Source organism: Ctenocephalides felis, unplaced genomic scaffold (assembly GCF_003426905.1).
Source record: "Ctenocephalides felis isolate EL2017-DRISC unplaced genomic scaffold, ASM342690v1 CF-g0.4_SCAFFOLD_03572, whole genome shotgun sequence".
NCBI lineage: Eukaryota > Metazoa > Arthropoda > Insecta > Siphonaptera > Pulicidae > Ctenocephalides > Ctenocephalides felis.
Genome location: NW_020539726.1, coordinates 40,019,948 through 40,047,639, shown reverse-complemented (window position 1 = coordinate 40,047,639; position 27,692 = coordinate 40,019,948). Strand labels below are relative to the sequence as shown.

At 31.0% G+C, this 27,692-nt stretch overlaps 1 protein-coding gene across 2 annotated transcripts in view; it reads left to right on the top strand.

Moving 5' to 3' along the window:
• The window catches only part of LOC113387673 (putative helicase mov-10-B.2), a 39,186-nt gene extending 11,988 nt beyond the window's left edge, over window positions 1–27,198 (top strand). For both annotated transcript variants that reach the window (XM_026625031.1, XM_026625032.1), the window contains exons 7-20: window positions 1,624–1,743; window positions 4,449–4,554; window positions 7,683–7,915; window positions 11,068–11,235; window positions 11,676–11,750; window positions 12,048–12,173; window positions 15,168–15,452; window positions 17,239–17,397; window positions 17,563–17,759; window positions 19,940–20,100; window positions 20,158–20,288; window positions 23,058–23,193; window positions 23,459–23,641; window positions 26,902–27,198. In XM_026625031.1, coding sequence (XP_026480816.1) covers window positions 1,624–1,743; window positions 4,449–4,554; window positions 7,683–7,915; window positions 11,068–11,235; window positions 11,676–11,750; window positions 12,048–12,173; window positions 15,168–15,452; window positions 17,239–17,397; window positions 17,563–17,759; window positions 19,940–20,100; window positions 20,158–20,288; window positions 23,058–23,193; window positions 23,459–23,641; window positions 26,902–27,177 — 2,356 coding nt within the window. In that variant the 3' untranslated portion in view covers window positions 27,178–27,198. The remainder of the gene's footprint in view (window positions 1–1,623; window positions 1,744–4,448; window positions 4,555–7,682; window positions 7,916–11,067; window positions 11,236–11,675; window positions 11,751–12,047; window positions 12,174–15,167; window positions 15,453–17,238; window positions 17,398–17,562; window positions 17,760–19,939; window positions 20,101–20,157; window positions 20,289–23,057; window positions 23,194–23,458; window positions 23,642–26,901) is intronic.
• Window positions 27,199–27,692: the final 494 nt, after the last annotated feature.

Here is a 27,692-nt window from a genome sequence, read left to right as displayed (position 1 = left end):
CGAGTTGCAACACTCTGAGGCGAGTTGCAACACTCTGAGGCGAGTTGCAACACTCTGAGGCGAGTTGCAACACTCTGAGGCGAGTTGCAACACTCTGAGGCGAGTTGCAACACTCTGAGGCGAGTTGCAACACTCTGAGGCGAGTTGCAACACTCTGAGGCGAGTTGCAACACTCTGAGGCGACTTGCAACACTCTGAGGCGACTTGCAACACTCTGAGGCGACTTGCAACACTCTGAGGCGACTTGCAACACTCTGAGGCGACTTGCAACACTCTGAGGCGACTTGCAACACTCTGAGGCGACTTGCAACACTCTGAGGCGACTTGCAACACTCTGAGGCGACTTGCAACACTCTGAGGCGACTTGCAACACTCTGAGGCGACTTGCAACACTCTGAGGCGACTTGCAACACTCTGAGGCGACTTGCAACACTCTGAGGCGACTTGCAACACTCTGAGGCGACTTGCAACACTCTGAGGCGACTTGCAACACTCTGAGGCGACTTGCAACACTCTGAGGCGACTTGCAACACTCTGAGGCGACTTGCAACACTCTGAGGCGACTTGCAACACTCTGAGGCGACTTGCAACACTCTGAGGCGACTTGCAACACACTTAGGCGACTTGCAACACACTTAGGCGAGTTGCAACACTCTGAGACGAGTTGCAACACTCTGAGACGAGTTGCAACATACTTGAATCTCTTTGCAACATACTTGAATCTCTTTGCAACATACTTGAATCTCTTTGCAACATACTTGAATCTCTTTGCAACATACTTGAATCTCTTTGCAACACACTTGAATCTCTTTGCAACACACTTGAATCTCTTTGCAATACACTTGAATTTCTTTTGCAACACACTTGAATTTCTTTTGCAACACACTTGAATTTCTTTGCAACACACTTGAATTTCTTTGCAACACACTTGAATTTCTTTGCAACACACTTGAATTTCTTTGCAACACACTTGAATTTCTTTGCAACACACTTGAATTTCTTTGCAACACACTTGAATTTCTTTGCAACACACTTGAATTTCTTTGCAACACACTTGAATTTCTTTGCAACACACTTGAATTTCTTTGCAACACACTTGAATTTCTTTGCAACACACTTGAATTTCTTTGCAACACACTTAAATAATTTTTTTTTGCAACACGCTTAAATAAATTTTTTTGCAACACGCTTAAATGACTTGCAACACGTTGCAAAGTGTTCAGAAACCTCTGAAACGTAAAGATATGCAAAAAATGCAATTTTCGAAAAAAATTCGTTAAAAAATGGTTTTGTCAGAAAAATCTGATGATGGAATGTATCTAGATCTGAAACGTCGTAATTAAATATCTACAAAACACTTCATGTTTTTTATTTATTTATTGGATTAATTTAGATTAATATTTAGATTATTGCAACATAAAGTATTCATTTATCATATATATATATATATATATATATATATATATATAATAGGTTGTAAAATATCTCCCTTCCGCCTTTTTGTATTATAAACGAAGAGCAAAAAAGCGGAAGGGAGATATTTAACAACCTAATATATATGTATATTATATATATATATATATATATATATATATATTCTAAACATTATCACTTTGTTTTTAGGAGTGACTTGGATAAAGAATATATTGTGCCAAAGATTTATCGAAAACCTATACTGAAATTTCTTAAGTTCGCAGAACTCAAATTGGGTAAAAAAGATTTAATGAAATTGCGAAAGTTTGAGTAAGTACAGAATTAACAATTTATAATAGATATATATATATATATATATATATATATGGGTCATTCTTTTACAAACCGTACACCAACCATACCTTGATATTTTAGAATCGGCTGAATTTTTTTTTATAGATATTATACATAAAATCATTTGACACGTATTTCAGGATTTTGCCGGCAAAAATTTTTTTTTTGTTGATATTTACGATTGAAATATTGCCGATTTTCTCAATTTTTATGAACTTCCTCTGCATTATGTTAATTATCTTCAGTTGTGTTGATCAGATCAGTATTGTTTTTTTTTATTATATTCATTATGAACTCAACTTTGAAGTAATTTAAAAAAAATAATGTTTTTGCAATTATTTTAACAATAATAACAATTGATTGTTTACATTGGTTTTACATACGGGCGCCCCGACTTAAATCGATTGCGTAAAAAACCATATTGTTTCTTTTTTTATCTACTTTAATATTATTTTTACTATTCGATGGCATGGCTGTTACATCGGAAGATATTAAATGTTTTCGAGCGCAAGTCGCGCCGCGCGTCTCTTTGAAAGGCGCATCGCGCGTATTAAATGAGTACAAGTACTGTTTTTAACTAAAATATTTTACAATTTCGTTACTGAGAAAAAATAAGTAGCAAATATTTTATACAAAATGCTCATATTTTTGAAACTGATAAACTAAAACTTATTATTCGTTGGAATATGAACGAAAGTTAAATTAATTGTATTGGGTAGGTTTGATTTCGTTAAAAAATAAATACAAGAGAATGCGATTAAAAAATAATTCATTTATTGCATTATAATTAAGTTTATATAATATAGCTTCTTTTGATGTACTACATAATGTACATTCCATGTCACAACGTTAACAAGTTGAAAAACAGTTGAATCGCGTTCTTTTTGCAAAGAAAAGTTTTTAGGCCCGCACTTTATTTTTTTCAAGGTATAACACAATGATATTTCAAGGTGCCTTTCACTGTGACTGCATTTTAAAATCTTGTCTTCAATTTTTTATCGGCAACAATATATTATTCACTGGTTACATATTTCGAAGAAATGTTGCAAAGAGACTCATTTGCCCATTCAAATAATTGTTTTAGCGTTTGGATTGGATTTGATGCTCTTTGAAGACTAGCTCTGGCAGCTAGCCTTTTCAAAGTTCCACCCAATCCATCGCAAGCGCCCTTACCGTGTGACGTTGGGAAAAAGTGCCACTCTGCAACCAGACCAAAATCTTTTTCGTGGCAAGTAAGATTTACAAAATTCTTTTTATTTTTATACTGCGCACCCGACCGATCAGAAAAGTATATGATTTTTGTAATTTACTTCAATTCTTTACCAACGAATTCAACTAAATGTTTTTGAAATACATTTAAACCGCTACAGTGTCGTGTTGCAGACATTCTGAAATAATTACTAACCTTTTAACACGAACATTATCGTCATTATCTTTGTAATAAATTTTAAATGCACCGTAGCCCGATTATTATTCCAATAAAATCCTTGAGCAGCATCTTGGACAACGCATGAATTATTTTCTGAAAAATCACACACTACGATGCATTAATTCTGTGATAGTTCTTCCCTTTTTTGTCATAAATTCATTTTGTTTTCTTACAAGAAATGAATGTAATAATTTTTCCAAAGTGGCCTGCAATTTTTGTAGATATTTGTCTACTGGGGATATCATTAATTGCAACATAGTTCTATCAACTATGTCCATTCTCTGTACCTAATTTCGTCAATATAATTTTTCTCAAAAATATTTTCTAATTCTGTGATCAAATTTTCTAGGCCAGGACACTGGGAGCACTTTCCAAAACAACAATTAAATACTACTACATATTTTAGACAATATATTTATTTTTTCTCAGTAAAGAAATTGTAAAATATTTTAGTTAAAAACAGTACTTGTACTCATTTAATACGCGCGATGCGCCTTTCAAAGGGACGCGCGGCGCGACTTGCGCTCGAAAACATTTAATATCTTCCGATGTAACAGCCATGCCATCGAATAGTAAAAATAATATTAAAGTAGATAAAAAAAGAAACAATATGGTTTTTTACGCAATCGATTTAAGTCGGGGCGCCCGTATGTAAAACCAATGTAAACAATCAATTGTTATTATTGTTAAAATAATTGCAAAAACATTTTTTTTTTAAATTACTTCAAAGTTGAGTTCATAATGAATATAATAAAAAAAAACAATACTGATCTGATCAACACAACTGAAGATAATTAACATAATGCAGAGGAAGTTCATAAAAATTGAGAAAATCGGCAATATTTCAATCGTAAATATCAACCAAAAAAAAATTTTTGCCGGCAAAATCCTGAAATACGTGTCAAATGATTTTATGTATAATATCTATAAAAAAAATTTCAGCCAATTCTAAAATGTCACATTTTTTTTTTACCAAAATCCGTACGATTTGTAAAAGAATGACCCATATATATATTTAAATTAATATTTATCATCAGATAAGCTATTGAAAGAAAATATGAAAATAAAAAAAAATAGAATCAAATCTGACAATTTAAAATTTACTAGCTCTTGGTCCATTAATAATTGGACAAACCAGTCATGGTTTAGATTAAACAGTAGCAAGTTTTATGTAAATGACTATATATTAATTATTGCTACTTGCCTTAACGCAAATTTTCATTTACACCTGGTTTAATCAACAATTTTTCAGGAAATTATATGATGTCAATGGAATCGGCATGACGAGAGATAATTACCTCTTTTATTGCACATGCCTGATGTGGATGGAAGAAATTACAGAAGACAGAGAACTTCGGGTAATAATATATATATATATATATATATATATATATATATATTTATATATATATATATATATATTTATATATATATATATATATATATATATATATAAATCTCGTGTAACGATGTTGGTTCGCGATGGACGCCCAAACTACTGAACCGATTTTAAATTTTATTGGCTTATCGTGTGCATATATATCCAACTTAGGTTATAGGAAATTTTGAAAAGTAAATTTAAAATATGAATATATAATTTTTATGAATTTCTAAAAATTTTGACAGAAAATGGCCAAAAAAAAAACAAAACACTAAAATGACAAATGTCAAAATTTAAGGAAATTTTTATAATTTTTGAAAAAAAATTTGACATTTCAAAAAATAAAATTCTAAAACATGTACATATATAGAAATATCCAACATTTAAATCCAAATTTGATGAAATTCTATATTCAAAATCACTGTTTATAGTTTTAAATCTAATTAAAAATCAATGTTTATAAATTTAAATAAATGTAGACACGAAAAAAAGTGAAATGTCATTTGTCAATATTTATGAAAATAATTAGATAAATAATTTTATAATTTATATTTATTTGATTAGCTTACCAAATTATTTCTGAAACCAAAACTTCATCAAAACATTATAGATCAGAGATCACAATAAAAAAGCGGCATATTTAATTTCAAATTAATCATAAACAAAAATTTGACATTTCACAAAAAAAATGTTTAACGACTTCAGTAGGAAACAAATAAATTAATTATTCCAAGTTATGTTATAGGCAATATTGCCAAGCAAATTATAGATACAAAACATTATTGTAAAATAAATATTATCATATTATATTAATTTTGGACCAAGAAGGATATATGAAATTGACATTCACTATTTAATTAAATGCAAAAGTGAATAATCTGATATTTATATTAAAAATTGTATATTTAGATAATGATACTGCGTTGATTTAGACTAATCCATGATGCAAGTGAATTAATTTTGGAAGTATGAAATGTCAAATAATTTTGAAAATTATAACAAGTTTTTAACTGTTTGTCAGAAAGAATATATTTTATTACAAATTCATACCCATATCAAGCACCAAAGTAATAAATACTATTTATAAAATGACATAGTATTTATAGACAATATTTAATGAATATTTTAATTATATTTTTTGACATTTGCTAATTCAAAATAAATTACAAATAATTGAAAACAATGTCATAAATCGGATATTTATGGAAAAATATCAAATAAATATATTTATGTTTCATTTGATTTCAAATAAAGAAAAAACTAATTGCTATGTCAAAATAGATAGTATATTCATCTAAAATTATAGTCTAAATATTACAATTTTGATAAATAATCATCCATTATTTTACAGTACGAAAATTGATAAAAAATTAATAAAATTGCCAAAAATCAAACATTTTATAGTTTTGGACTCGGATTTCTCAGAACTTTATCCATGTTAGTTTCAAGGATAGTATGATGAGTATGAATATCAATTTATAGTCGAAAATTTATATGATAAGTGATTAAAATATTATAGATCACAATAAAAAAGCGACGTATTGAATTTAACATTAAACATAAACAAAATTTTGACAGTTCAAAAAAATGAATTTTTAACGACTTCAATAAGAAACAAATAAATTAATTATTCCAAGTTATGTTATAGGCAATATTGGCAATCAAATTATAGATATAAATTGTATCATATTATATTAAATTTCGACCAAAAAAGGAAATATTTTGGCATTTAATAATTTAGTGAATATTGGATATATGAAATTGACATTAACTATTTAAATTAAATGCAAAAGTAAAAAATCTGATATTTATATAAAGTACTAGCCGGCCCGACAGACTTCGTCCTGTCAAAAAAAATTGTAATGTGGCGGTGTTTTGTGCTTACCTTTTTTCTATTCTTTGCAAAAAATTATCCTGAACAGAACCGTCACCCTGGTATTAATTCGGTGTGAATTAAAAATAATTAAATAAAACAATATAAGCATTTAAAAGTAAGTAATTTTTAATAATGTAAATCATAATTCAAAAATCAGTTCAATTTTCATTGTAGTGCTTTGTGATTAACGATGTTTTTTGTTTGATTACCTGGCGCATAGACAAACAAATCTGATGGTTTTCTAAAACGGAAACAAACAACATACAATTTTCCATGTGAGAAACATGGGTTTTCTAAATTAATACACAAACACTTAATGATACCATAAACGCACGCGAGAACATCTTCTGCTTTATACTATCCTTTGAATATAGTTGGTCGATTTTTTGCAACATTATAATTGCCGATCCAACCCTTAATTGAAGATTGTGAGGTGACAATCCTAGCAAATCCGGCGAGTTTAAAAACTCCGATTGTCTTGGTTAGTTGCCGAATCAACTGTTTCGCCTGTAATTTGTTCTTGAATTTTGAAATTTATTTAATTTACATCAATGTTTTTGGCTGCCAATATAGCTCGTTAATTAATAGAAAGATATTTCTATGTTTATATAAATATATTCAAAATTATATTATCAAAAACTACACAAAATGTCATGACATAGATCATTGTTTTTTTTTTACAAATTGCGTTGCCTACTCGACTAAAGAAGAAAAGGTCTGTTTTTAGGGTTTTCCCGGCAATAATTCGTTTTTTTCTCGCCGTAACAACCATTCTTGGACTTCAACGAACATTTAAAAAAAAGAATTGGCCAAATTGGTCCAGGCGTTGTTGAGTTATGCGCTTACCAACACATTTTGCGATCCATTTTTATATATAAGATTATATATTCAGATAACGGTACTGCTAAAAACTAATTTCTTCATTGATCAAAAAAAAATTTCACTATTTGACATAAATAAAATGAAAATAAACAAAACACTATGATGCGCTGGAATTAATTATCGAAATGTAAAAAAAAAATGTGTAATAAAAATATAGCATTATTATTAATACATCATGTATATTATAAGAACTTCTGCAAAGCGGCAAAATATTTTTGATGGCAAAACAGCGTTTGCCGGGTCAGCTAGTATATATATATATATATATATATATATATATATATATATAATATATATATAGTTTTATACCTATAACTTCTATTACCAATAATTTTTATTCCTTAAAGAAATATAACATGGAAGCGGTAACCATGATCGTGTCTCCCAGTCCCATGAATGCCAATGCCACTCTCGAAGTGCCAGGTTTGGCAGAAAAGAGACCCTCTCTGGTGGTCGGGGACCGGGCACATGTCAGAATCCATCAAGAGGATCCGACTAAATACAGAGGCTGTCGCATCTACGAAGGAGTCATTAGTAAAGTTCTAGACACTGCTATTGAAATCGATGAATTTAATAAAGAGTAAGGCTTTAGATTATTCATACAACATTGGGGAAAAAAAGAATTGCAAAATGTATGTATTGATGTTTGTTGTTTTTTAGCTGAGTGCGGTGGTTAATTTGCTTGCGGAATTTATTATTTTATTTTGGTTGTTTTAAATTATTAACACTTTGCTTGAGTAATGTACTAATATGTACTGCAAAAAGTAATTTAGTCCGTTTGTAGCACCTGTTTTCTTTTTAATTTGTACTTAGTAATTTATTTTGAAGTGGAAGTTTTAAAAAACTTCTAACAAGGTTGTGTTAATGCCCCGTGCTCTCAGAAAGGGTGAAAAAAAAGAGTCTGGGTGAGTTGCAAGTTGTCTGGGTGAGTTGCAAGTCGTCTGGGTGTGTTGCAAGTCGTCTGGAATTCGGCTTTTAATTTTTTTTAAATCAAAGTCAAAAATCGTTCACACACACATACTTTTTCCAAATTTGGTTTCTTCAGAAGAAACGCTTCAGAATGACTTGAAACGTCCAGAAAATATCAAATTAGTCTAAAAATCCATAAATCGGATTTTTTGGCGAAAACATAAGAAAAATAAAAATTTTATGGTGCATTTTTTACAGAGCTAACACTGTATATAACCTTGATCTTGTATTCAACCTTTACTGTATATAAACGTTGCAAGTGTATGTGTATGTATGTTCTCAAAAATGCAATTTGCGATTTTGATGAAACTTGACACATATTGTTACTATACTTTACCAAGATTGTGACTAAAATTTAAAGTTGCAACATTCAATAGTTTCTGAGATATGCGAGGTCGATGGGTGGCTGGCTGGCTCTGCACTCAATACTAACATTTAAATGGATGGTATGCGAGTCGTCTGAGAGTGTTGCAAGTCGTCTGAGAGTGTTGCAAGTCGTCTGAGAGTGTTGCAAGTCGTCTGAGAGTGTTGCAAGTCGTCTGAGAGCGTTGCAAGTCGTCTGAGAGCGTTGCAAGTCGTCTGAGAGCGTTGCAAGTCGTCTGAGAGCGTTGCAAGTCGTCTGAGAGCGTTGCAAGTCGTCTGAGAGCGCTGCAAGTCGTCTGAGAGCGTTGCAAGTCGTCTGAGAGCGTTGCAAGTCGTCTGAGAGCGTTGCAAGTCGTCTGAGAGCGTTGCAAGTCGTCTGAGAGTGAAAGCAAGTCGTCTGAGAGTGAAAGCAAGTCGTCTGAGAGTGTTTTGCAAGTCGTCTGAGAGTGTTTTGCAAGTCGTCTGAGAGCGTTGCAAGTCGTCTGAGAGCGTTGCAAGTCGTCTGAGAGTGAAAGCAAGTCGTCTGAGAGTGAAAGCAAGTCGTCTGAGAGTGAAAGCAAGTCGTCTGAGAGTGAAAGCAAGTCGTCTGAGAGTGAAAGCAAGTCGTCTGAGAGTGAAAGCAAGTCGTCTGAGAGTGTTTTGCAAGTCGTCTGAGAGCGTTGCAAGTCGTCTGAGAGCGTTGCAAGTCGTCTGAGAGCGTTGCAAGTCGTCTGAGAGCGTTGCAAGTCGTCTGAGAGTGAAAGCAAGTCGTCTGAGAGTGAAAGCAAGTCGTCTGAGAGTGTTTTGCAAGTCGTCTGAGAGTGTTTTGCAAGTCGTCTGAGAGCGTTGCAAGTCGTCTGAGAGCGTTGCAAGTCGTCTGAGAGTGAAAGCAAGTCGTCTGAGAGTGAAAGCAAGTCGTCTGAGAGTGAAAGCAAGTCGTCTGAGAGTGAAAGCAGTCGTCTGAGAGTGAAAGCAAGTCGTCTGAGAGTGAAAGCAAGTCGTCTGAGAGTGAAAGCAAGTCGTCTGAGAGTGTTTTGCAAGTCGTCTGAGAGCGTTGCAAGTCGTCTGAGAGCGTTGCAAGTCGTCTGAGAGCGTTGCAAGTCGTCTGAGAGCGTTGCAAGTCGTCTGAGAGCGTTGCAAGTCGTCTGAGAGCGTTGCAAGTCGTCTGAGAGCGCTGCAAGTCGTCTGAGAGCGTTGCAAGTCGTCTGAGAGCGTTGCAAGTCGTCTGAGAGTGAAAGCAAGTCGTCTGAGAGTGAAAGCAAGTCGTCTGAGAGTGTTTTGCAAGTCGTCTGAGAGTGTTTTGCAAGTCGTCTGAGAGCGTTGCAAGCCGTCTGAGAGCGTTGCAAGTCGTCTGAGAGTGAAAGCAAGTCGTCTGAGAGTGAAAGCAAGTCGTCTGAGAGTGTTTTGCAAGTCGTCTGGGTGTGTTTTGCAAGTCGTCTGGGTGTGTTTTGCAAGTCGTCTGGGTGTGTTTTGCAAGTCGTCTGGGTGTGTTTTGCAAGTCGTCTGGGTGTGTTTTGCAAGTCGTCTGGGTGTGTTTTGCAAGTCGTCTGGGTGTGTTGCAAAACGTCTGGGTGTGTTGCAAAACGTCTGGGTGTGTTGCAAAACGTCTGGGTGTGTTGCAAAACGTCTGGGTGTGTTACAAGTGGTTTGGAAGTGTTGCACGTGTATGTATATTATATTCTCAAAAATGCATGTTGCGATTTTGATGAAACTTGACACATTGTTGTTGTACTTTACCAAGATTGTGATCAAAATTTAAAGTAGGCACATTCATTAGTTTCTGAGATATCCGAGGTCGATGGGTGGCGTGTTTTGCAAGTCGTTTCCAAGCGTGTTTTGCAAGTCGTTTCCAAGCGTGTTTTGCAAGTCGTTTCCAAGCGTGTTTTGCAAGTCGTTTTCAAGCGTGTTTTGCAAGTCGTTTCTAAGCGTGTTTTGCAAGTCGTTTCTAAGCGTGTTTTGCAAGTCGTCTGAGTGTATTTTGAGCTATCTGAATGTGTTGTAAGCTTTCTGAATGTATTGTATGCAGTCTGAATGTGTTTAAAGCAATCTATTTTATAAATTGGGTTTAGCACCTGATTAAAATGGTAATTATAAGACGCCATGAATTGCGAATTATGATGTTATAGTATGGATTATAAGTTTTGGATAAAATCTAATCAAATTAACTACTAAAAAAAAGTATCAAATTGGGTGCAATGTGTTTTCAGTAAGTGCTACACAACAAAATACCAACTTATGCAATTTATAATGGCTTCAAATACTCACCAATGCCAAAAAAGTATAACTACTTCACTTCACACACACATTTTTTTGTTTTGTCTCACTTTGTTTTTTGGTAATAAAGACTAATTATTTTGCCTGATATTTTGAATCAACTATGATAATATATTTTAATTTTAATTTGAATATATTATTTTTTAGTTTCCTCGATGAAGTAACGAGCAAGACATTGGTGGATGTCAGATTCATCATGTCTCGTCTCAGATATCAACGGATACACAGGGCTCTGTCTTATTATAACAATTTTGTCGACAGGCTATTTCCACGAGCTTTGGATAGACAGAAGGTTCAGAATGAAAATTTTATTAGGTAATTATGAAAAAGTTTTAAATAGAAGTATGAAAATTTAAAAAAATCGTTTTCTTACAAAAATTTGAGAATATTTCGAAATTTTCAAAAAAATCGAATATTTTCAAAAAAAATCAAATTCTCAAGAAATTAAAAAATTCGAATCGAATATTTTCAAAAAAATTTCAAATTCTCAAGAAATTAAAAAAAAAAAATTTTTTTCAGAAATTTAAAAAAAATTGAACTTTTAAAAAATTAACAAAATTTTGGAAGCAATTCTAAATTATCAAAAAAATCGTTACATACACACAAGTTGTTTGTTATTTATTTAAAACTCTTATTATTATTTTCTTACTTTCATTCCTCGAATGTTTAATTACGGTACGGGAAGTGCCAGCAATTTTCTTTAAGCCACAATGCCGTACACCACTAGTTTAATTTTAATTTCATTAACATTTCAGTTCAAGAGCTCATGGTTCAGGAGATGCAAATAGTAGCAAATCAGTAAATTATGATGACACGAGTACTAGTATATGGTAAATGTTTTTGCTTCATTAATTATAACCTATTTATCATATAATTTCCGAAGTAGAGCTTCTTTAGGCGCGACTAGGAGGTAATTCTACGATATGCAACGGAAGTTGGTTACGCCTGACTTTCGCAAATCCTGATTCGTCATTCGCCGATGACGTCATCTAGAGAGTTGACGCGATTGGTCGCACGGGAAAATCGTTATGTTTTATTGTCATGATGAAATTGAAATGTCAGGCAAAGAAGTTCTGCTTCAATTGAGTGTAAACTTTTTTAATAACTATTTATATATTTATCTGCAGTAATGGTATCCCAAATGGTGAAGGCGAAAATTGGGAAATATCAACGTCACCGAAGAAAAAGCAAAGAAATAGAATATACAGGGAAAACAGAAGTAACAGTACTAGCAAATGGATTACTGAATTCGAGTAAGTCAAGTTTGTAACTGATAATTGTAATGTAATTAACTTCCTGTAGGATGAGTTACTGTAATTGCAAACATATTGAACATTTTTTAAATCATTAGCAACTTTTTACACTTTACGATTTTTTTCTAATTCCACAAAACTTTCTAAATTTATCATCCAGGCAACTTTTGCACTTTTAGACATCTTTTACCAATTTCTCCAACTTCCAGGCAATTCTGAATCGCTTTAAGGCATTTTCAAATCTCAGGCAGCATTTTGTTTTTATTTTCAGGTACCTTTCTTTTAATTTTCAGGCATCTTTTTTAAAATTAATTCAATTATTATTAAAGCTCGGGCAACGTTTTACGCTTTCAAGCACTTTTCTAATTCTAAAGATTTTATGAATTCCATACAAAATTCTTTGAAGCTTAGGCAACTTTTTTTTCAAATTTCAGGCAACTTTCTTTTAAATTTCAGGCATTTTTTTTTAAATCTCACGCTACTTTTTTATTCTTTCGAAAATTCATATATTATGTCAGACAACTTTTTTGTAAATATTTTGTTAGTGTTTTGAAATTTTTGTCGACGATTTCGAGAACACGGTTCATCCGATTTGAATGATTCAAAAAATTCGATTCCTATTGATAAGGAGACGTACTGATTAGTTTCTAGCGAAGGCAGGTCCAGCCGTTCCGAAGATACGGGGCAATTTTTTTTTAAAAAAAGTTAATTTTTGATACAAGTTGGAGCAATTATCTCGGCATTTACGCGCTTTGATATTTTGTCTCTAAAACAGCTGCTTTGAAAAAAAAGTTGTAAATCCACATTTTTTTTCAAAAATTTCGAAATTATTAAATCCATCTCTTTTTTTAACCCTCCGTCGGTCGGATATTTTTTCACCTTCGAACGGTCGGAAAGGTCTGGCTGGACCACCATTCATTTTACATGCATTTATATGGGATAAATGAGTTTTTGGTGTCTTATGTATTAACGATTATATAAAAAAAATCAAGAAATATAAAAAAATCGTTGCTTTTTTGTTAATTTTTCTGTTTTAAATCAATGAAAAACAATATTTATTCTTTTTCGGCGCCTTTGAAATGAATGTGTGCATTACTCATCCGATTCTCAGTGTTTGCGATTACCAATAAGTTTGGTAGGTTTTCAAGGAACTCTCGTCATGAAAATACTAACATTCATGTTAGAACACATAGCAAAGAATATAAACAACGCAGTTTGAATAGAAAATACCATGAAGAAAGACAAAATACTGGTTTACATATATCAAAAAGCGTACATTTCATACAAAATGTATGGGTGGTCTAGACAGACCTTTCCGACCGTTCGAAGTATAAAAAAGTTAATATCCTTATAATTATCCTTCTGTACAATTTTTCGTCCAGATTTTTTCATTGATCGACAGCCAATGAAATTTTAGGAAAAGTCAAGAAATTTCAAGTCGATAGGATTACTAGAAGCATTTTTTTTTTTAATTGAAGTCGAAAAAAGTCTGGCCAGACCACGCCGACCGACGGAGGGTTAAATTTGAAGCTTTTAAAAATTTTAAATTACGCTGCCGGGAAGTTCCAGCAATTTGCCTTAAGGCACGATGCCAATTATTTTGGAATTTAAATTTTGGATTTTAATTTTTATTTAACTAAATTTCTAACGCCACTTATATACTTTAAATAAATAATTTTAACTTTGCATTTCAGTTTATATAATTCTTATAAATATGAGATAATATTAAATATTTTATTTATAAAATACGAATAATGAAAGTTACAGTATATATAATAATCTTTTATTAATATTACTATTATTATTATTATATTATCTTATTATTTCTGATATTGTTATTTTGTTATATTATATTTATTATTATCTGTCACAGTATTGTTTTAATTTCACTTTATTGTTTTTCTAGTATTATTTTTATTATTCAGAAATTTTATTTATTTTATTAACTTCCCGTAGGGTAAGTTATTGTAATGGGCCGAAAATCGGAATTGAGAATTTTTACATTTCTCGACGTTTTGAAGGTTTCTGAACGTTTTGGCATACCTCAGAAAAAATGGATGTGTGTGTGTGTGTGTGTGTGTATGTATGTATGGATACAAATTTTCGCCCAAGTTTTCGGGCGTACGGATCAACCGATTTGATTGGTTCAAAAAACATTCGATTCCTATTGATAGGGAAAAGAGCTGATTAGTTTTTGGCAAAGGCAGGTCCAGCCGTTTCGGAGATACGGAGCAAAGAGTGCAGAAAATAGAAATCGAATTTTTGAGGGAACAGAGTATCCGATTTGAATGATCTAAAAAACATTCAATTAGTAATGATTGGGAGAAGTGTTTATTAGTTTTTGGCAAAGGCAGGCCCAGCCATTTTGAAGATACGGAGCTAAATATGTAAAAAATGGCAATTTTTGAGAGAACTAAGCGTCCGATTTAAATGATTCAAAGAACTTTCTGCTTGTCTTAACAAAATAATTGATTTTGGAAAAAAAAATTTTGTTCCATTTTTTTTTTTTAGTTTTTTGTATATCAAAAATATTTCAGTTTTTATTACTTTACAAATAATTTCAACTCTGCAATTCAGTTTATATAATTCGTATAAATATTAGACAATGTTACAATATTTATAATAATCTATTTGAAAACATTCAGTATTCCTCGAACATTTCGTTACGGTACGGGAAGTTTCAGCAATTTGCCTTAAGGCACGATGCCATAATTGCCTCAAGACAGAATTCCACTTACAGCTAGTTTATTAATTTTATTATTATCATTATTTGCTTTTATTTTATATTAAATCATCATAATACGGATATCATTTCAATGAAAATACTCTCTTTTAGTTTACTCTTTTTTTATTTAAATTTATGTTAAATTGTTACTAGATATTAAATTATTTAACAATTATAACAGATATTATAATAAAAAAAATCATTTAGTTACAAAAAGTTCCAGTAATTTCCACTACTTACAATTTTCGTTTATATTTTTTCTATTTCAGTTACATGAACAAGCTAATTTGTGACAACAAGGAACAGAAAGTGGCCATCGAGAACATTGTGAACAAATCCTCAGGCATTGCTCCTTATATTCTATTCGGGCCACCTGGTACAGGCAAAACTGTAACGATTGTTGAAGCTATTGTGCAAATAATCAAACACGTTGAGAATCCTAAAATATTGGTCTGTGCACCTGCAAATATGGCATGCGATATGCTGACTTGTAAATTGAGACCGTACTTTAATCGAGGGGAACTGATTCGGATACATTCGGCTAACAGAGAATTGTAAGTGGAAACTGTAATTGTTAATATATATATATATGTATATATATATATATATGTATATATATATATATATATATATATATATATATTATAAATACTAGCTGACCCGGCAAACGTTGTTTTGCCATAAAAAATATGCCTAAATTGATAAAAAATTAATAAAAGTGCCAAAAATCAAATATTTAATAGATAGTTTAAAACTTGTTATTATTTTCAGAATTATTTGACATTTCATACTTTAAAAATTAATTCACTCGCATCATAGTTTTTTGTTCATTATACTTTTGTCATGTCATATATGTCAATAAAATTTTCTTTCAAATATTATTTATTTGTTAACAAATTAATAATTATTTTAAGTCATCAATGAATAATTATATAATTGTTAAATTCATAAGTTTGACTAAATCAACACAGGAATATTGTGGAAATAAATATTTTTTTACATAAAGATCTGATTTTTACATTTGCATTTTATTTCAAATTAATTATAACTGTCAAAATATTTTTAATATAATATGATATAATATTTAGTTTGTCTAGTTTGTTTTTATCAGATTCCAATGATACCCTCAGATTGTACTATTCCATTTAAGAGGTTACAATTTCCTGTAAGATTAGCATTTGCGATGACAATCAAAATATATCTTAACTGATATATTAATAATAATATTATATTTTAATTACACAAATTACTTTAGACTCCGATAAATAATTCCAACGAATCATAGTGTTTTGTTTATTTTAATTTTGTTTATGTCAATTTTCTTTTTAATTAAAGGATAAATTAAATTTTAGTCTAAATCAACGCAGTATCTTTATCTAAATATACAATTTTTTATATAAATATTTGATTCTTTACATTTGCATTTAATTGAAAAATAGTGAATGTCAATTTCATATATCCAATATGCACTAAATTTATAAATGTCAAAATATTTCCTTCTTGGTCCAAAATTAATATAATATGATAATATTTATTATACAATAATGTTTTGTATCTATAATTTGCTTGGCAATATTGCCTATAACATAACTTGGAATAATTAATTTATTTCCTTCTTATTGAAGTAAGTCGTTAAACATTTTTTGTGAAATGTCAAAATTTTGTTTATGATTAATTTTAAATTCAATATGCCGCTTTTTTATTGTGATCTCTGATCTATAATGTTTTGATGAAGTTTTGGTTTCCGAAATAATTTGGTAAGCTAATCAATTAAATCTAAATCGTAAATCTATTTATATAATTATTTTTATAAATAGTGACAAATCACATTTAATTTTTTTACATGTCAAAATTTATTCAAATTTTTAAGCATTGATTTTTAATTAGATTTAAAACTATAAAGTGATTTTGAATATAGCATTTCATCAAATTTGGATTTAAATGTTGGATATATCTATATATGTACATGTTTTTGAATTATATTTTTTGAACTGTCAATTTTTTTTTTCAAAAATCATGAATTTTTTTTTCTCGAATTTTCCATAATTTTTGACATTTGTCATTTTAGTGTTTTGTTTTTTTGGCCATTTTCTGTCAAATTTTTTAGAAATTTATAAAAATTATATATTTATATTTTAAATTTACTTTTCAAAATTTCCTATAACCTAAGTTGGATATATATGCACACGATGAGCTAATAAAATTTAAAATCGGTTCAGTAGTTTGGGCGTCCATCGCGAACCAACATCGTGACACGAGATTATATATATATATATATATATATATATATATATATATATATATGTATATATATATATGTATATACTTATATTTTTTCAGTGATTCCATACCCAAAGAGATATATGCGTACAGCAATTTGGAATTAGATCCAATTAATGGAAAAGCTTGCGGGGCTGTCCAAGTCAAAACTTCTGCATTGTGTAGTGGCAATTACAAAGTTGTCGTCTGTACGTTGATGTTGGCAGGAAAATACACAAAGTAAGTAATACATTTAAAATATTTGTGTTATGATGTTAATTATTTACTTTGCGTAGTGTAAGTTATTGTAATCGTCCAAAAATCGAAATTGAAAATTTTTACATTTCTTTTGCCTTAAGGAACAATGCCATTCACATCTAGTTTTCCTCACTTTCTTTCTTTCAGACCGACTAAGTTTTTGAGAGACGAAGATCTTAAATTCACACACCTCGTCATTGACGAAGCAGCTCAATCGATGGAAACAGAAACTCTGATACCATTGGCTGGACTCTTGAAGGAAGACGGTCAAATGATATTGGCTGGTGACCCGAAACAACTGGGACCCATCTGCCAGAGTCATACCGTTAAGAACATTGGACTGGGTAATTGAGATTTTATGCTATTCATATGTATTAGGGAATGCAATACCGGTATACCGGATTACCGGTAAACCGTCCGATTTTTCGGCGGTATTTTTAACGGTATTTATTCCAAAAATACCGGTATTTTCGGTATTTTTACATAAGCGCTATTTGATAAGAGTATCAAGTCGCAGTCTTTTTGACAGTAGCTCATTGTACGGTTGTGCATGTATTGGTGTGTAAGAACACTGCGAAGTTGGCTGTGTAAAATTCAAGTCTGCCGACCATAATTGTGCTTCGCGCATGGGAATATCAAATTTGTCATGTCGTTCTTAATGGCCTTCTCGATCGGTACGAATTTTCTTTTTTTCTTTGAGTAGTGTTGTAGATAGAGGTTAGACCAGTTTTATTATAAGATTTTTATGTGAATGGAGTTTATCAATCATATTATTTGTTTTTTTATCTTATGTTTTTTCGATATAGGTGCTTAGGCTAAATGTCAAAGATAGGTTAAATATTTCTTTTAAATAGGTTAGGTTGTGTATTGTTTATTTCACCTTTAATAAAGATTTCATTACAATTATGCATTTCATTGTTTTTGTTTAAATCCCATATGAAATATCAATAATATATCAGTAAAGTCAATAATGTACTGACAAATTTACAAGTCATACAAATTTATGTTATGTTGAATTTTAATAAAATATTCAATCAAACTTGAGAAAAAAATTAAACTGTTTATAAATATTCATACATACGAATTATATATATGCATGATATATTTCATGCAAGTCAAAATCAAATACTATATGACCATTTGTCAATATAATGTTAGGTTAAATATAACTTAGATAGCCGCATCATTCTACATATTACTGTTCGTGATTTTTGTTGATCTTTGTTGTTGGTACACCTACATTCTTGACATTTTCATGAAATCTTCTTTCTCTTTCGTTTGACCGTACAATGAGCAAGGTCACAAACTTCAAAAAGGCTGCGGTAATCCGCGTGTCTATTTGATACATAACACCCTAAAGTTTAAATTTCTCGGAACAAATTCATCTTTAAATTCCCTAATCGCATAAACAGCTATATCTTCTAGTGATTCTATAGGATAAACAAATGTCGAATATTATCTCAACTCGTCAATAAACTGAATATTTATTGCTTTCCAAAGGGCTTCATATCATGTTACAATAAATAGAATTGGACTGATAGATAATGATGTTTGTTTCATCTTATGTAAAAATGTAACGTTTTTTCAAGTGATATTTGCGCCAAAATATTTTATATCATACAGATTACTCCTGCGTATTTTTTATTTTTTTTTTTAGCTTTTTTTTTAACATAATCATAATAATTATAAAAACTGAATCCAACTTCAATAATCTAAATATTTTACTAATTAAATACTGAAAACAAGTATACAGTATTAAAGTTAAAATTGTTCACTATAATTAAGCATTTGTATCTGATGTATTTTAAAAACAAGAATCTCTAATTTTTTAAAATTTTGTGATTAATTATTATTGTTGATTTATTATCTCATCATTTAAAATAAAGTTAAGCAAAGGGTCTCAAAAAATAACACCGCAAATAAAATGTTCTTTATATATTGGCAAACAAATATTGAAGGATTAACTATGTTTGTGTATGTGTAATTATAAGAATTCATTGTAAGGTTTTTGTAAAAATATTATAAAATAAAATTATAAAATAATAATTATGATAATTACTAAATATTTTTGCTTCTTATTACAATTATAAAATATTATTTTTCGAAAACGTTTTAAAGTTTGAAAATACTATAGAAGCATCACATTGTTTTGAATAACAATCCTCAATAATCATAGTAGCTTATTATTTATCTCGACAAAGAATCCGATCTTAAATTATTGTAGAAAAATTATTTTTTTTAAATTTTGGTGATTATGCTAATTTAACACATCGGATACAGGAAATACAGTTTATTATAATAATGTAATATGATCTTTTTGAGTTTTTGGTCTTTCTTACTCATAAGTTTGTTTTTGGTGAAAAGTACTCAATATACTGATAGTGAAGTGATAATGAATTAAATATATTGGATATAATTTTTTTAAATTGTTAAAAATTACCGAAATACCGGTATTGAAATTTTCCATCGGTATTGCATTCCCTAATATGTATTATATTTAAATTTGTCTATCATTATTGTTTAGGTATATCGTTGATGGAAAGGTTGATGTTGACCAATAAACTGTACGAAAGCAAAGCCGGACACAGAGATGAAAAGTACATCACAAAACTGGTTAAGAACTTCCGTTCCCATCCTGATATTATTAAAATACCAAACAAATTTTTCTATGATAACGAACTACAGGTAATATTAAAATCTAATTATCCCAAGTATAAATTTTTCAGATATATTTTTTTACAGCCTTGTTCGAAAAAAGCATTATCGGATCCTATTGTCAAATGTGATGTGTGGGATGAGTTATTATTCGGTGGAGAAGCTATCGAATTTTATGGAGTCTCGGCTAGTGAATGTAGACAAGGACACTCACCGAGGTAGGTTGAAATATATATAAAGGAGCACAAAATAATAGTAAGTAGATGAAACTCAACTTTGTTGATGTTGATGTTGATGTTGAAATGAAGATAAAGAGTGGGAGAAATTGATTTTTAGTGAATTTTCCACGCAATCTACAACATTTTAAGACCATCCACAATATTTTCTGAGAATTTAGAACATTTTTTGTGAATATACAACTTTTTTTTGTCAATTTCCAACATTTTTGAATCTGCAACAACATCTTTAAACCACTTACAGTTGTTTGAACTACTTACATTGGATTACATGTTGGAGCACACACAAAATTTTTGACTTTGTTAATAAATTAATTAAAATATTTTCAGTGAAGATTTGCAACATTGTTGGACAATTTGCTATTTTGTTAGATGACTTGCATCACTTTTAGTTCATTTCTAACACTTTTCCATTGACCATTTTCAACATTTTTAGACCATTTTGAGGCGAGTTACAATATTCTGAGACGAGTTGCAATATTTTGAGACGAGTTGCAATATTTTGAGACGAGTTGCAACATTTTGAGACGAGTTGCAATATTTTGAGACGAGTTGCAATATTTTGAGACGAGTTGCAATATTTTGAGACGAGTTGCAATATTTTGAGACGAGTTGCAATATTTTGAGACGAGTTGCAATATTTTGAGACGAGTTGCAATATTTTGAGACGAGTTGCAATATTTTGAGACGAGTTGCAATATTTTGAGACGAGTTGCAATATTTTGAGACGAGTTGCAATATTTTGAGACGAGTTGCAATATTTTGAGACGAGTTGCAATGTTTTGAGACGAGTTGCAATATTTTGAGACGAGTTGCAATATTTTGAGACGAGTTGCAATATTTTGAGACGAGTTGCAATATTTTGAGACGAGTTGCAATATTTTGAGACGAGTTGCAATGTTTTGAGACGAGTTGCAATGTTTTGAGACGAGTTGCAATGTTTTGAGACGAGTTGCAATATATTGAGACGAGTTGCAATGTTTTGAGACGAGTTGCAATGTTTTGAGACGAGTTGCAATATTTTGAGACGAGTTGCAATATTTTGAGACGAGTTGCAATATTTTGAGACGAGTTGCAATATTTTGAGACGAGTTGCAATATTTTGAGACGAGTTGCAATATTTTGAGACGAGTTGCAATATTTTGAGACGAGTTGCAATGTTTTGAGACGAGTTGCAATATTTTGAGACGAGTTGCAATATTTTGAGACGAGTTGCAATATTTTGAGACGAGTTGCAATATTTTGAGACGAGTTGCAATATTTTGAGACGAGTTGCAATATTTTGAGACGAGTTGCAATATTTTGAGACGAGTTGCAATATTTTGAGACGAGTTGCAATATTTTGAGACGAGTTGCAATATTTTGAGACGAGTTGCAATATTTTGAGACGAGTTGCAATATTTTGAGACGAGTTGCAATATTTTGAGACGAGTTGCAATATTTTGAGACGAGTTGCAATATTTTGAGACGAGTTGCAATATTTTGAGACGAGTTGCAATATTTTGAGACGAGTTGCAATATTTTGAGACGAGTTGCAATGTTTTGAGACGAGTTGCAATATTTTGAGACGAGTTGCAATATTTTGAGACGAGTTGCAATATTTTGAGACGAGTTGCAATATTTTGAGACGAGTTGCAATATTTTGAGACGAGTTGCAATGTTTTGAGACGAGTTGCAATATTTTGAGACGAGTTGCAATATTTTGAGACGAGTTGCAATATATTGAGACGAGTTGCAATGTTTTGAGACGAGTTGCAATATTTTGAGACAAGTTGCAATATTTTGAGACGAGTTGCAACATTTTGACACGACTTCCAACGTTTTCAGACGACTTTCAACACTTTTTGAATTTTTTGGGCAACTTACAACGTTTTTGGCCAACCTGCAACACTTTTAGACGACTTGCAACGTTTTCAGATGATTTGAAACACTTTTGGACGACTTGCGACTTTTCCAGGCAATTTATAACATTTTCAGAGCGAATTTGCAACATTTTCAAACCGTGTACAACACTTTTAGACGACTTGCAACATTCTTAGATAACTTGCAACATTTTCAGACAACTTGCAACACTTTCAGACAACTTGCAACATTTTCAGACGTCTTGCAACACTTTTAGACGACTTGCAACACTTTTTGAAGTTTTTTGGGCAACTAACAAGGTTTCGGGCAACCTGCAACATTTTTATATAATTTACAACACTTCCAGATAATTTGCAACACTTTTAGATAATTTGCTTTTAGATCGTCCTTCGCTTTTAGACTGTTTTCAACGCTTTTAGACTATTTTCAACACTCTTTAGACCATTCTCAACACTTTTTGGACCATTCTCAACACCTTTTGGACCATTCTCAACACTTTTTGGACCATTCTCAACACTTTTAGACCATTCTCAATACTTTTAGACGCCTTGCAACATTTTCACTCAACTTACAAGAATTTTAGAATGTTTTCAGACATCTTACAAAGGCTTTGGACAATTTGCAATGGTTTCAACTAGTCTGCAACACTTTTAGAAAATTCTCAACATTATAAACAATCATCAATTTGGAATGTTTTTAGATTACTTAAAACTTTTTGGAAATTTATCATGATTTAAGGAAATTTGCAACATTTTCAAACTGGTTGCAACGTTTTAATAACTAATTATAAGATTTTATAAAGATATTACAACATTTATACAGCGATTTTTCTCTTTGTTGTTTTAGTATGATATAATATTGAAAATTTATCAAATGATTGTTTTCCAGTTATTTCAATATGATGGAGAAGGACGTTGTCATAAAATACGTACAGAAATTACTCAATGAATTTGGAAATACGAGAAGAATGAATCCCCCAGTAAGAGGAACTGACATTGGGATCATATCGCCTTACATTAAACAGGTGGGTAATGTATTTCTAATTATAATCATATATAATAATAAGTAGTAAAATGCAAGTCCGTTGAGCATAACAAACCACAAATCTGTAATTGTTATCGGTCCAATTTTTCCAGACTTTCATAGAGCCCATGTCTCCGATCCATGGTAAATGATACACGATAAATGTTCATAGCCTCTTTGTCGGTTGCTTCAATACTTTTAAACCTTTAGAAATGAATTTGTGCTTTTATATAAATCTTTTTCCAATTGATATTTTATTTATCTAGGTGTACAAAATCAAAGTTTCATTACAAAGGATGGGAGGCCAATTCAGAGACATTGAAGTTGGCAGTACGGAAGCATTTCAAGGACGAGAGAAACGAATCATGATCATATCTACGGTCAGAGGACGATCCGAATTACTCGAGTACGACAAAAGATACAATCTTGGGTTCTTGGTTGATGAAAAGGTAAGAAATAGAACTAGTTGAAAGTGCATTTTGCCTTAAGGCAAGTAGCTGGAACTTTCCGTACCCAAAAATCAATTTTTTAAAAAAGATAAAAACATTTTTTTAGAACTTTAAAAAAACAGATTTTTGAGAAATTTGAAATTTTCTAAAAAAACTTTTTTGGAAAAAATAAATGTTTTTTTTATTTTGAAATATTTTAAAAGTTTTGAACAAATTTTTGATTGGAATTTTCCAAATCAGTTGATCGGTATTCCCGAAATCGTCGACGAAAAATTGTATCCGCACACGCACACACACACATACATCACTTTTTGCTAAAGTATGCCAAATTTTCATTTTCGATTTTTTTTTGGTGATTACTATAACGTACCCCACGGAAAGTTAAAAATAGAACTAGTTAAAAGTGGCATTTTGCATTAAGACAAGTTGCAAAACTTTTTGATAGGGGTAATAATAAGGAGACCATAAGTATCCGGTTTGGCGGGGACAGTCCCAGATTTCCACCCTGTCCCGGGTTTTTCTAGAAACAATATTTGTCCCGGATTTTCGAAATTTTCGAAAAGCAATAGGTAGGTCTAAACTGACTCGGTAGCTCTTACATGACAATAAAATTACAACTATCCATCAAATATCTAATGTTATTAACTTCCCGTAGGGTAAGTTATAGTAATCGCAAAAAAATCGAAAATGAAAATTGTTATATATCTTTACGTTTCAGAGGTTTCTTAACATTTTGGCATACCTTGAAAAAAAATTATGTATGTATGTAATGGATGAGTGTGTGCGTGTGTGTGTGCGTGCGGATACAAATTTGTGTCGACGATTTCGGGAACACGGTTCAACCGATTTGAATAATTCAAAAAACATTCGATTCGTATTAATAAGGAGACGTGTTGATAGTTTTTGGCAAAGGCAGGTCCAGACGTTATGGAGATACGGGGCAAAAAGCGCCAAAAACGGTAACTATGTTTTTAAGAGAACGGAGCGTCCGATTTTAATAATTCAAAAAACATTTTACTTGTATTGACATGATAAAGAATTGATCAAATTTTCATAAAGGCAGGTCTAGCGGTTTCGGAGATCTAACGAAAAAAGTAAAAAAAAATGCCATTTGGCGGTCAAAAATGATCATTAGACATATGCACATCAAATGATCAGATATTTTATAGAGATTTTAACAATAAGTATAAATTTTGTTTACATTCCTATGGGTTCCGTACAAATGTTTATCCGTTAGACAGCAACGCGGCGCTTACGCGCTTTATATTTTGTCTCTATGCAGTTAAAGCAGTACGATTGCTTTGAAAAACAAGTTCAGATCTTCCAAAATATGTCAAAATAAAGAAAACATTTTTTTTTTCAAAAAAAAAAAATTAAAAAAATTTTTTTTTAAAAAAAATTTAAAAAAAAAAAATTTTTTTTTCAAAAAAAAGTAATTTTTTGTCCAATTTATAGTTTCTCAAAAATCTTATTTTTTCGAAGTAAATTTTTTTCAAAAATGTTAATCGTTTTTAAAAAAAATAATAATTTTTGGTACGGGAAGTTCCAGCAATTTGCCTTAAGGCACGATGCCCTAATTGCCAATGAAACTACAATGAAAAAGACTATTAAAATAGCTTCTCACATCCATAATTTGAATATTTATTTTCAATTTTATGAAAATTAACAAAAATTGTGAAAATGAACTTCTGACTGCCTGGAATAAGTGTTAATTATTTTTAAATAATTACGAAGAAATTTTTAAAAAAATTTAAGTTTGAAATCTGAAAAAACATATATCCAAAAATATAAGATGAATTATAGCATATAATTGAATCATAAAGTTCTTAATCAGTAATTCTGATGTTAAAGGAACTACTCATATAAAATTAGATTTTTATTGCATTCTTAAATAGTTATTATTTTAAAATTATATTAATTTTTTTATGATTTTGCTCGTCAGTAGAGTCCTTTTTCACTTTATCTTTCATTAAATTTTCGCTCGTCAGTAGTCCTTTTTGTACGACATGTTTGAAAAACGCAGTTTGCTCGACAGTATAGTCTCTTTTTATTATTTTTCATTTTAGTTTGGTCATGAGTGGATAAACTCTTTGTCTTGTACTTTAATTTTCTCGTCAGTAGAGTTCTTTTCCTGATTTATTTTCGGATTATGTAGTTTTCTCAACAGAAGAGTTCCTTTTGTCTACTTTATCTTGTACCTGAATTTGGTCGTCAGTAGAGTCTCTTTTTAATTCGTCTTGTAACTTTAAGTTGCTCATCAGTAGACTTTTTTAACTTCCCCAAGGAGAAGTTTGTTTTCCCATTTTTTTTTAATACGCAGTTTGTTCGTCAGTAGAGTCCTTTTTTATTTTATCTCTTGTTCTAGTTTGCTTGTCAGCAGAGTCCTTTTTATACCCTATATCTGTTATTCACAGTTTGCTCGTCAGTAGAGTTCTTTTTACGTGAAGCCTTCAGGAGAGAGAGGAGTTTGACAAAAAATAACGATAAAATCCCATGGAATCACTTCCATTTAGTTTAGTTTGATACAACGAGGTATATAAGAGGTTTAGTAAGATACAACGTATTTATTTTTTACCTAAATTTTGAAAAAAATACAAATTTTACGATTCTTTAGTAAATTCGAAAAATTTGTTCGAAAAATGTTACGTAACTAAAATACACGATTTAGAGGGGCTTGGGGGGTAATTTTGAACATCACGACGTATCATAAAGGGGGGGTGGAAAAGTTCAAAAATCCCTAACAAATCGATCACGTGATTAATGGACGCTTCTTTAGTTTGCTTATCAGTAGAGTCCTTTTTGTACCATAAGTTGTTTGCTCTGTCTGTAAAGCCCCTTTTACGTTTTGTATTTTAGTTTCGTCGACAGTAGAGTCACTTTATACTTTTAAGACAACAAGTAGATCTAATCTTTAAAAATAATTATTGGTTTCTGAACAGAAAGTCAGAATTATCAATTTAGAACAAATTACTTATATATAAGGCGGTAGTCAAACCCGTGTGGACCTACGGATATGAACTTTGGGTACTGCTAGAAAGTGCAATTTAAACATAATACAACGAGCACAAAACAAATTCCTGCGGCAAATATTAAACGCTCTGTTTTTTTAAATTCGGTCTCAAACGATTCACAATGACTTGGAACGTCGAGAAAACATAAAATTAGCAAATTGGATTTTTTGACGAAAACATTTACTTTTTCTTTGATAATTTAACCATTCTATCTGTCTATCTATATCACCCTTCTTTTTACCCTTTCAGAGATTCAACGTAGCACTGACAAGAGCCAAAAGCAAACTGATAATCGTGGGTAATCCCCTGTGTCTAACCTACAACGAATATTGGCTCTCGTACATCGCAGAGTGCGACAGTTTGAAAAGATATTTGGGCTATCGACACGAAAAACGTAATTCGGTTGTTATGGACTACATTGAAAGGAATCTGCGAAAGATTAAAATCAGGGAAGAAATACACGAACAACCGGCTGCTGATGGTGCTGGTGGTTCTGGTGGTGCCACTTTGGTCAACGGCCAGTGATAAAAAATTGTGATTGATAAGTATAAAAGATATATATATATATATATATATATGTAAAAAATTTATAATTATTATAAACTGTATAAATATTTAATAAGGAAATTTATACTTTTTATACTACACATTTGGTTGTTTTTCTATAATCTATTTCGTTGACAAAATTCGGTCAATGATGTCTAACACTAAGTAGAAGTCTTTTAGTCCGCATTTCTCAGAATCGATCACCATGTCGGACTATCGATAATTCCGGACTATCGGACAGTAATTATAAAAATAATTAGGTTAATAACAAAGGTCCACAAAACAAAAGTTATTTGTATTCGTACTTTTTACTGTTTGAGCACGAATCTAAATTTATAATTGGGGTCAAATGGCAAAAAAATGAAAAAAACATAATAGACTTGTGTATAGGGTGGTCCTTAATATGGACATTTTCGAATTTCCTTGCCCCCAAGGGCTTAAATCGTTCCAAATTGATAAAAAACAATTTTCTGCAAGTTTTAGCTTTTAATATT